The 12,638-nt window shown below is 39.7% G+C and overlaps 1 protein-coding gene across 1 annotated transcript in view; it reads left to right on the top strand.

Annotated features, from left to right (window-relative positions):
• LOC110258403 (putative olfactory receptor 1F2) overlaps positions 1-11,987 on the top strand; it is a 28,276-nt gene extending 16,289 nt beyond the window's left edge. Inside the window, exon 2 of the mRNA XM_021081688.1 lies at positions 11,149-11,987. Within this exon, the coding sequence (XP_020937347.1) occupies positions 11,149-11,987 (839 nt within the window). The remainder of the gene's footprint in view (positions 1-11,148) is intronic.
• The last annotated feature ends 651 nt before the right edge of the window (positions 11,988-12,638 follow it).

The following is a 12,638-nucleotide window of genomic DNA, read 5'->3' as shown; positions in this document are numbered from 1 at the left end:
GGTTCATCGCAGGTTCACAAGGATGGTTCAACATACACAAATCCATCAGCATCACACACCACTTTAACAAAAAAAGGTCAAAAATCATATGATCATCTCAATAGATGCAGAAAAAGCATTTGACAAAGTCCAACATCCATTCATGATCAAGATCCTTGCCAAAGTGGGTATAGAGGGAACATTCCTGAACATAATCAAAGCCATTTATGATAAACCCACAGCAAATATAATACTCAATGGGGAAAAACTGAAAGCCTTCTCACTCAAATCTGGAACAAGACAGGGATGCCCACTCTCACCACTGTTCTTCAACATAGTTTTGGAAACCCTAGCCACAGCAATTAGACAAACAAAAGAAATAAAAGGCATCCATATAGGAAGAGAGGAGCTAAAACTGTCACTGTATGCAGATGACATGATACTATACCTAGAAAACCCTAAGGAATCAACCGCAAAACTACTTGAACTGATTAACAAATTTGGCAAAGTAGCAGGATATAAGATTCACATTCAGAAGTCAGTTGCATTTCTGTATACCAGCAATGAAACATTAGAAAAGGAATATAAAAATACGATACCTTTTAAAATTGCACCTCACAAAATCAAATACCTCGGAATACACCTGACCAAAGAGGTAAACGACCTATATGCCAAGAACTATAAAACTTTAATCAAAGAAATCAAAGAAGATGTAAAGAAATGGAAAGATATTCCATGTTCCTGGATTGGAAAAATCAATATTGTGAAAATGGCCATCCTACCCAAAGCAATCTACAGATTCAATGCAATCCCTATCAAATTACCCATGACATTCTTCACAGAACTAGAACAAACAATCCAAACATTTATATGGAACAACAAAAGACCCAGAATCGCCAAAGCAATCCTGAGAAACAAAAACCAAGCAGGAGGCATAACTCTCCCAGACTTCAAGAAATATTGCAAAGCCACAGTCATCAAAACAGTGTGGGACTGGTATCAAAACAGACAGACAGACCAATGGAACAGAAGAGAGAATCCGGAAATAAACCCTGACACCTATGGTCAATTAATCTTTGACAAGGGAGGCAGGAACCTCAAATGGGAAAAGGAAAGTCTATTCAGCAAGCATTGCTGGGAAACCTGGACAGCTGCATGCAAAGCAATGAAACTAGAACACACCCTCACACCATGCACACAAATAAACTCCAAATGGCTGAAAGACTTAAATATACGACAGGACACCATCAACCTCCTAGAAGAAAACATAGGCAAAACACTCTCTGACATCAACATCATGAATATTTTCTCAGGGCAGTCTCCCAAAGCAATAGAATTTAGAGCAAAAATAAACCCATGGGACCTCATCCAACTGAAAAGCTTTTGCACAGCAAAGGAAACCAAACAGAAACCAAAAAGACAACTTTCAGAATGGGAGAAAATAGTTTCAAATGATGCAACCGACAAGGGCTTAATCTCTAGAATATATAAAAAACTTATACAACCCAACAGCAAAAAAATCCAATCGATCAAGGGAGAAATGGGCAAAAGACCTGAATAGATATTTCTCCAAAGAAAATATACAGATGGTAAACAAACACATGAAAAAATGCTCAACATTGTTGATTATGGAGAAATGCAAATCAAAACTACCATGAGATATCACCTCACACCAGTCAGAATGGCCACCATTAATAAATCCACAAATAACAAGTGCTGGAGGGGCTGTGGAGAAAAGGGAACCCTCCTGCACTGCTGGTGGGAATGTAAGCTGGTACAGCCACTATGGAGAACAGTTTGGAGATACTTTAGAAATCTACATACATAGAACTTCCATATGACCCCGCAATCCCACTCTTGGGCTTCTATGGGAAAAAACTCTACTTAAAAGAGACACGTGCACCTGCACATTCATTGCAGCACTATTCGCAAGAGCCAGGACATGGAAACAATCCAAATGTCCATCGACAGATGATTGGATTTGGAAGATGTGGTATAGATACACAATGGAATACTACTCAGCCATAAAAAATAATGACATCATGCCATTTGCAGCAACATGGATGGAACTAGAGAATCTGATACTGAGTGAAATGAGCCAGAAAGACAAAGACAAATACCATATGATATCACTTATAACTGGAATCTAATATCCAACACAAATGAACATCTCCACAGAAAAAAAAAAAATCATGGACTTGGAGAAAAGACTTGTGGTTGCCTGATGGGAGGGGGAGGGAGTGGGAGGGATCGGGAGCTTGGGCTTTTCAGACACAACCGAGAATAGATTTACAAGGAGATCCTGCTGAATAGCATTGGGAACTTTCTCTAGATATTCATGTTGCAACAGAACAAAGGTGGGGAAACATGTAAATGTAATGTATACATGTAAGGATAATTTGATCCCCTTGCTGTACAGTGGGAAAATAAAAAAAAAAGAAAATTGAAATCATATCAAGCATCTTTTCCGACCACAATGCTTTATGACTGGAAATCAACAACCAAAAAAAAACACTGCAAAAAAACACAAATACATGGAGAATAAACAACATGCTACTAAACAACCAATGGATCACTGAAGAAATCAAGGAGGAAATTTAAAAATACCTAGAAGAAAATGACAACAAAGATACGACACTCCAAAATCTATGGCATGCAGAAAATCCATTCTAAGAGGAAAGATCAGAGCAATACAAGCCTACCTCAGGAAACAAGGAAAAGCATAATTGAACAAGCCAACTACATCTAAAGCAACTCAAGGGAGAACAGACAAGACCTAAACTTAGTAGAAGGAAAGAAATCATAAAGATCACAGCACAAATCAATGAAATAGAAACAAAACCATAGAAAAGATCAATGGAACAAAAAGCTGCTTCTTTGAAAAGATCAAAAAAATTGATAAACCCCTAGCCAGATATATCAAGCAAAAAAAGAGAGAGGACTCAAACCAATAAAATTAGAAATGAAAAAGGAGAAGTCACAATGGACATCACAGAAATAGAAAGGATCACGAGAGATTTCTATATGCCACTATCTGCCAATAAAATGGAAAACCTAGAAGAAATGGACAAAGTCTTAGAAACGTACAATCTTCCAAGACTCAACCAAGATGAAATAGAAAAGAGGAATGACCAATCACAAGTACTGAAATTGAAACTGTGATTTAAAAACTTCCACCAAACAAAAGTCCAGGACCAGATGGCTTCACAGGTGTATTCTATCAAACATTCAGAAAAGAGCTAACACCTTCTGAAACTATTTCAAAAAATCACAGAGGAAAGGATACTCCCAAAATCATTTTATGAGCCCATAATCACCCTGAAACCCAAACCAAAGATACCACACACAAAAAGAAAACTACAGGCCAATTTCCCTGATGAACATTGATGCAAAAATCCTCAACAAAATACTAGCAAACCTCATCCAACAATACATCAAAATAATTGTACATCATGACCAAGTGGGATTTATCCCAGGGATGCAAGGGTTCTTCAATATCCGTACATCCATCAGTGTGATACAGAACATTAACAAAATGAAAAATCAAAACCATATGATTCTCTCCACAGATGTGGAAAAAGCCTTTGACAAAATCCAACACCCATTTCTAATAAAAAAAAAAAACCTTCAGAAAGTGGGCATAGTGAGAACCTACCTCAACATAAGAATGGCCATATATGACAAACCCTCAGCTAACATCGCTGTCAATGGTGAAAAGATGAAAGAATTCCCACTGAGATCAGGAACAAGACAAGGATGTCCATTCTTGCCACTACTCTTCAACAAAGTTTGGGAAGTCCTAGCCATGGCAATCAGAGAAGGAAAAGAGATCAAAGGAATCCAAATTGGAAAGGAAGAAGTAAAACTATCGCTATTTGCAGATAACATGATACTATACCTAGAGAATACTAAAGACACTACCAGAAAATTATTAGAGCTCATCCACAAATTTGGCAATGTCACAGGATACAAAATTAACACACAGAAATTGACGGCATTTCTGTACACTAACACTGAAACAGTGGAAAAAGAAATTAGGGAAGCAATCCCGTTTAACATTGCATCCAAAAGAATAAAATACCTAGGAGTAAACCTACCTAAAGAGACAAAAAGACCTGTACTGTGAAAACTATAAGACACTGATGAAAGAAATCAAAGATGACACAAATAGATGGAAAGACATACCATACTCCTGGATTGGAAGAGTTAATATTATCAAAATGACTATACTACCCAAGGCAATCTACAGATTCAATGCAATCCCTAGCAAATTACCAAGGACATTCTTCACAGAACTCGCAGAAAACATTTTAAAGTTTGTTTGGAAGCACAAAAGACCCAGAAGAGCCAAAGACATCCAGAAAAAGAAAAATGGAGCTAGAGTAATCAGGCTCCTGGACTTCAGACTCTACTACAAAGCAACAGTCATCAAAACTGTATGGTACTGGCACAAAGACAGAAATATAGATCAGTGGAACAGGATAGAAAGCTCCGAATTCAACTCATGCACCTACAGCCAACTAATTTATGACAAAGGAGGCACAAATATACAATGGAGAAAGGACAGCTTGTTCAATAAGCGGTGCTGGAAAAACTGGACAGCCACATGGAAAAGAATGAAATTAGAACACTCCCTAACACCATACACAAAGATAAACTCCAAATGGATTCAAGACCTAGATATATGACCAGACACTATCAAATTCTTAGAGGAAAACATAGGCCAAACACTCTCTGACATAAACCACAGCAACCTCTTCTCAGATCCACCTCTTAGAGTATTGACAATAAAAACAAAAATAAACAAATGGGACCATATCAAACTTCAAAGTTTCTGCACAGCAAAGGAAACCCTAAACAAAATGAAAAGACAACCCACAGAATGGGAGAAAATCTTTGCAAATGAATTGACTGACAAGGGATTAATCTCCAAAATTTATAAACACCTTCTCAGCTCCATACCAAAAACAAACAAACAATCCCATCAAAAAATGGGCAGAAGATCTAAACAGACAGTTCTCCAAAGAAGACACACAGATGGCTGAAAAACACAGGAAAAGATGTTCAGCATCACTCATTATGACAGAAATGCAAATCAAAACCACTCTGAGGTACCACCGTACACCAGCCAGAATGGCCATCATCCAAAAGTCTACAAACAAGAAGTGCCGGAGAGGGTGGGGAGAAAAAGGAACCCTAGTACAATGTTGGTGGGATTGTAAATGGGTGCAACCACTGTGGAAAGAAGTATGGAGATTCCTCAGAAAACTAAAAACTGAACTACCATTTGACCCAGCAATCCCACTCCTGGGCATCTATTCAGAGAAAACCATGACTCGCAAAGACACACGTACTCTGATGTTCATTGCAGCACTATTTGCAATAGCCAAAACATGGAAACAACCTAAATGTCCATTGACAGAGGAGTGGATCAAGAAGAAGTGGTACATATACACAATGGAATATTACTCAGCCATTAAAAGGAATGAAATACCAGCATTTTTAGCAACATGGATGGACTAGAAATTATCATGCTAAGTGAAATCAGCCATACAATGAGACACCAACATCAAATGCTTTCACTGACATGTGGAATCTGAAAAAAAGGACAGACTGAACTTCTTTGCAGAACAGATGTTGATGACCAGGCAACTGTAAGACTGAACAAAAGATCCAGAAAAAGAATACATAAGGTCTGAGGGCATTAATATAGCCTTCCAGGACAGGCAAAACTAAAATAACATATCTGGAAGACAATAAGGATAGTTTACTTTGAGATGGAGAGAAGAGGAATGACTAACAAGATACACAAAAGGAGATTCAGTAATAATGTTCTCCTTTTAAATCTGGGAAGTGATACACAGGTGATTGGATTCTAACAATCTGGGGGCCATTATGCTAAGACAAATATATCAGACAGAGGAAGATGAACACTGTATGATACCACTTACATGTGGAATCTAAAAATACAACAAACAATTGAATAAAAAAAATTCAGACTCACCGACACAGAGAACAAACTAATGGTGACTGATAAGGAGGGGGTGAAGGGGGAAGGTGGGGGGATGAGAGATACAAATTTTGGGGTGTAAGATAGGCTATAAGATGTATTGTACAGCACAGGGAAATAGCCAATATCTTGTGATAACTGTAAATGGAAAGGAACTTTTAAATATTGTGTTAAAATTTGTTAATTAAAAAATTCATATGGAATCATAAAAGACCCAGAATTGCCAAGGCAATCCTGAGGAATAAAGCTACAGGAATCAAGACAGTATGGTACCCATACCAAAACAGACATACAGACTAATGGAACAGAATAGAGAACCCAGACATAAACCTAGACACCTATGGTCAATTAATCTTTGACAAAGGAGGCAAGAATATAAAATGGGAAATTGACAGTCTTTTCTGGACAGCTGCATGTAAATCAATGAAACTGGAACACACCCACACACCATGCACAAAAATAAATTCTAAATGGCTTGAAGACTTAAACATAAGACAAGACACCATAAAACTCCTAGAAGAGAACATGGGCAAAACATTCTCTGACATCAACCATGCAGATGTTTTCTTAGGTCAGTCTCCCAAAGCAATCAAAATAAGAACAAAAATAAACCAATGGGATCTGCTCAAACTTACAAGCTTTTGCACAGCAAAGGAAATTATTAAAAACACCAAAAAAAAAAACCAACCTACACAATGGGAGAAGATAGTTTCAAATGATGCAACCAACAAGGGTTTAATCTCCAAAATATATAAGCAATCCATACAACTCAACAGAAAAAAAATTGAAAAGTGGGCAGAGGTCCTGAATAGACATTACTCCAAAGAAGACATTCCTATGGCCAACAGGCACAGGGAAAATGTTCAGCAAGACTAATTACTAGAGAAAAGCAAATAAAATTTACAATGAGGTACTGCCTCACAATGTCAGAATGGCTTTCATTAGTAAATCTACAAATAACAAAACCTGGAGAGGGTGCAGAGAAAAAGGAACACTCCTACACTGTTGGTGGGAATATAAATTGATACAACCACATGGAAAACAGCATGGATGTACCTCAGAAAACTAAATATAGAACTACAATATGACCCAGAAATCCCACTCCTGGGCATATATCCAATAAAACTTTCATTCAGAAAGATACATGCACTCTTATGTTCATTGCGGCATTATTCACAATAGCCAAGTCATGGAAACAACCTAAATGTCCATCAAAATACAAGTGGATTAAGAAGATTTGTTACATATACACAATGGAATACTGCTCAGCCATAAAAAAATGTCATTTGCAGCAACATGGATGGAACTAGACCATACTAAGTGAAATAAGTCAGAAGAGTGAAAGACAAATACCATATGATATCACTTTTATGTGGAATCTAATATATGGCACAAATGAATCTTTCTACAGAAAAGAAACAAACTCATGGACATAGAGAACAGACTTGTGGTTGCCAAGGAGTGCCGGGAGGGGAGGATGGACTGGGAGTCTGGGGTTAGTACATGCAAACTATTCCATTTGGAATAGATAAGCAATGAGGTCCTGCTGTATAGCACAGGGAGATATATCCAATCACTTGTGATGAATCACATGATGGAAGATACTATGAGAAAAATAATGTACATATATGTATAACTGGATCATTTGGTTGTACAGCAGAATGTGACAGAACATTGTAAATCAACTATAATAGAATTTTTAAAAAATGATATCCAGGAGTTCCCTTTGTGGTGTAGCAGAACACAATTTGAATAGTAACCATAAGGTTACAGGTTCAATCCCTGGCCTTGCTCAGTGGGTTAAGTATCTGGCGTTGCCATGAGCTGTGGTGTAGGTTGCAGATGCGGCTCGGATCCCGCGTTGCTGTGGCTCTGGCATAGGCCTGTGGCTACAGCTCCGATTAGACCCCAAGCCTGGGAACGTCCATATGCCGTGGGTGTGGCCCTAAAAATAAAAAAACAGAAAGACAAATAAATAAATAAAGTCCAAAAAAAGAAAAATTAAAAAATTAAAACCCATCTTATTTAAATTAATTATTAATTAAAGATTGACACTTACACTATTTAAGCTGAGTGATGGAATAGGCATCAATTTTATAAACATTATTAATAGACCATACATGTTTCACACACTCTTTTATATGTAACATATATTTAAATAAAAGCAAATGAATCATGCCAGAAATTATTTTACTTTCATAAATAAATTATTAGGCACCCTGGGCCCAAGGCAGAATCAAATATTATTCATATCTAGGTTCTCTGAGATCATTAAATAAGAATCTTTCCTCTTTGACATGACATTTAAAACAATGACTGTGACCTCTGAACTAGCCTCTTATTTTTTACTTATTTCCTAGGACATCAAGTAATCCCCCATGGGGACAGGACTAATTAGGAAGCGTGGATGCCATGAACAGAGTGTGGACCTGTTCATGGTTAAGGCTGGGAGGATGGATCACAGTGGCTCCTCACCCAGGGGAGAAACCAGGGTGTGGCCATGGACACCAGCCTGGTCTGCCTGAATAGAATTATCACAGATGTTGCTGGGACACAGGGAGACAATGTCCAGAGGGGATAGCTGGCACGTTAGCCAATTATCCCATCTGGTCTCTAACTAGCAGGTCTGAGAATGGGTCCCAAAAGAAACTGCCTGTGAAAAGACAGCAGCTCCTCCCAGCTCCTGAGCCTGGGGCATCACCAGTGACCTGAGTCTTCCATCTCTGTGGTTGCTACACATAAAGAAGGGCTCTGTGACTCTAGCCATGTCTTCCTAGGGAGACAATGGAACAGCAAACACAAGTTCCTTCAGGCAAGTGTCACAGACTGAGGCTGGACAGCACCTCCAGGTGAGGATAGAGGCACAGGGAAGGGGACAAGGAGTCCATGTGTTTGTGGGTCCACTCAAATAGCATGCATGTGAACACACGCAGGCACACACACACACACACACACACACACACACTCCATAGAGCCTCTTCCTTTACTTTTTTGCCTTCTTTTCTACAACCCTCTCTGCCATACATTTTTTGGATCTTATGATCGCCATGCAGGGCAGCTAGTGTGGGATTCATCACATCCCTGAAGGCGTAGACTGAAGGCTTTGTGGAAAATGGGTCTCAGACAACCCTTCCACGAGCCCTATAAATGACCAGGACATAGCACCTGTGCAATCACAGAACATAATTCATTCTCAGTCCACTGGAAAGAGCATGCCTCCCAGAATCACTGTCAGCCACCACACCATGTAAACACCACTAATTTAGGCCTCTACTTCTATTTAACATGCATCAAACTCATTCACATCCTTCCTTTTCCTTAAAATTTGATCCAGCAAATAATTCCCTAAGATAGAGTTACTTATTACTATGATATACTTAATAAGTTGGAGGCTCTTATGATTAAGTTATTCAACCCAGTAAATGTGACTTTGATCTCCAGATGCCAAAATAAATCCTTTTCAACAGACAGTTACAGGTAGGGTCCAAACTTTTCCAGTGTGGTGCTGCTGGGCTGATGATGATGATGATGATGATGATGCAGTGACCAGGACCACAAAAACAACACAACAGTTTCATTTTTAAAACATGTTTAATAATGATAATAATAATTCAATATTTTAATTATTTACTTTTTAAATATTAATTTTAAAAGTAAATAATCAATAATAATAACAGATCATATTTAATGAGCACTTAGTATCTGTCAGTCTTGATCTAAACATTGTCATCATTATCAAATTTACTCCTCATAACCACGCTATACAGTGAACACCAGCATTATTCTACTGGAGCCAATGAAGAAACTAAACCTGAAAAAGTTTGTGACTTTGTCAAGATTCATCAAGTGTAAAGAGGATGAAAACTTGAAGACTTCAGAGGTATCATATATTTTTCCTCATGACCCTAATCAAACACGGCTACTACTGACTGATCACATTGTCCCCCAACACCATCACACAGGTCACTTGAATTCCACATCTTAACTGCACATCATGATTCATGAAGAAACTGACACAAGTTCTAGCCTTTGGTCTCTTCAACAATCCTTTCAGGTAGGGGTATTATCTATATCTTATAAAAGAGAAAAGCAAAGCTCAAAGGGACTAAAAATTCCAATTGAAAAGGCACATGAGGACCAGAGCAGTAAAGCACGTCACCCAGAGCTTCGTCACCACATCCTGTGTCCCACGTTCACATTTCTTCACCTGTGACTAACAATGACAGTAACATCACTGCCCTTGCTAGCAGCCTACCCTCTACATACATTATTTCAGGAATGATGGCAATGAGTCTATGAGGTAGATACACATGGTACAAAACCAGAATCAGAGATTCAGCGGGAAGTAATTAACCAAAGACAGACTGAGCATAAGGAACACAACCAATTCCCACCCCATCTCCAGAGGCCAAAGCCCAGGTATTCAAACAAAACATGAGGAAGAGGAAGTTGATGATTTAAATGAAAATGGTGTGCCCTTCATAAAAAAGTGCTTTTTAGTTTTCAGTGTTCTGCTGGCCACACTAATACACAGGAACGGTCTTCAAAGGAAAGGAGGCCAGAGCCTTGCCAGCATAGCTAGAGAACCCTAAGGCCCATCTGGCCCCTCTCTGAAGAAACTATTCTTTCCTCGATCTCCCTTGGTATGTGTGCACACACAGCTCCTGATTTTGCCCAATAAATCCTAGTATATACATGAACCACAGGTGAGCATAGCAATAAGACAAGATATTTAAATGAGTGTTCTATAAGTTTTTTAAAGGGAATTGAACTTGGAAACATTTTTCCAGATGAACCCCAGTCCAGTCTCATTCAGAACATCCATGGTGAAAACTTTCCATATTACAGGAATTATAACTTCAAATTACACTCTACCCTGACACCTCATCAGAGTTCACAATCCTCCTATTTGAACATTTTGCAAATCAGGAGTTATACGTACTAGTGAATATCAGTGACCTTTTCAAGGGATAGAGGAAGATAGATCAAAGGCCTTGGACTCTGTATATTTGACAGCCTATATTTATTTGAGGAAGATTCTGCTGTAATTTCTCTAATTTAGAAGGAATTTAGAAACTGAACCAGCATCTCTGACTTCCTGCTCCTGGGATTCTCTCCACACCCAGACCAGCAGCCTCTCCTGCTTGGGCTCTTCCTAGCCATGTACCTGGTCACTGTGCTGGGGAACATGTGCATCATCCTGGCCGTTGGCTCTGACCCTCACCTCCACACCCCCATGTACTTCTTCCTGGCCAACCTGTCCTTCATTGACACCTGCTTCTCCTGCACCATTGTCCCAAAGGTGCTGGTCAACATCCAGACACAGCACCACACCATCTCCTACACTGGGTGCCTCATGCAGATGTACTTTTTCATAGCATTGACCCTGCTGGATGACTTCCTGCTGGCTGTGATGCCATATGACAGCTACATGGCCACTTTCCTCCCTCTTCACTATACCATGATCATGTGTCCCCAGCACTGCCTGCTGCTGGTCACCACACCCTGGCTCTGTGCCCATCTCCTGGCCTTCTCACCTACTCTCCTCATGTTCTCCTTCTGTGCCCCTCATTCCATCCCACACTTCTTCTGTGATCTTCTCCCACTCCTCAAACTTGCCTGCTTAGACATCCATATCATTCAGGTCCAGATGTCTGCAGAGGCAACACTGTCATGTGTGGCCCCTCTCACTTTTATCCTGGTCTCTTATGCCCATATTATCCACACAATCCTCTGGGTCCCCTCTACGGGGGGAAAGCACAAAGTCTTCTCTATCTGTTGCGCTCAACTGACAGTCATCACTCTCTTCTACGGGACCCTCTTTCTGGTCTATGTCCAGCCCTCCTCCTCCTACTCTTCAGACACTGGAATGGTGGCCTCTGTGATATATACAGTGGTCACCCCCATGCTGAACCCCTTTATCTACAGCCTGAGGAACAGGGACATGAAGGAAGCCTTGTGGAGACTTGTTGGGTATGGAAGATGTTCCACCCCATAAAAAGTCCTTCCCTGAAGTAGAGGCCCAAACTTTCAAAGTGCCTTCTTCCATCCATGTGTCCACTATAGATGTGGAAACCTCATTCAATACAGAATGGATGCCTTGCCTTCCAAGCAAGTGTAAGCAAATGAACACCTAGACTTTTGAGGACTGAAACAGGGCCAACTGACCAAGGTCAGAACTGCAGTCTGTAGAGAGGGAGTGACCAGCAGTCCCTAAAGGGTGACTTGATGTGTGGGTATGTATCCAGGCAGATACATATGTACCTCTGTAAATTTTTTCTTCTTTTTGCTTCTTTTTTTTTTGTCTTTTCTCCTTTTAGGGCTGCACTCGTGGCATATGAAGGTTCCCAGGCTAGGGGTCCAATGGGAGCTGTAGCTTCTGGCCTACACCAGAGCCACAGCAATGCTAGATCTGAGCCAGGTCTGCAACCTACACCACAGCTCATGGCAATGCCAGATCCTTAACCCACTTAGTGAGGCCAGAGATCAGACCCACAACCTTGCAGTTCCTAGTCGGGTTCATTTCCACTGTGCCACTATGGGAACTCCCTATAAATACATTTTGTTTATTCTTCTTAATCATTTCCTCATGTTGTTTGACTCTTTTAAAGACTTGTGTAGGTCCTCTTTATATTAAAGATTTAAACTT

Source organism: Sus scrofa, unplaced genomic scaffold, assembly GCF_000003025.6.
Source record: "Sus scrofa isolate TJ Tabasco breed Duroc unplaced genomic scaffold, Sscrofa11.1 Contig1995, whole genome shotgun sequence".
Taxonomy (NCBI): Eukaryota; Metazoa; Chordata; class Mammalia; order Artiodactyla; family Suidae; genus Sus; species Sus scrofa.
This window is presented reverse-complemented; position numbering and strand designations above follow the sequence as displayed.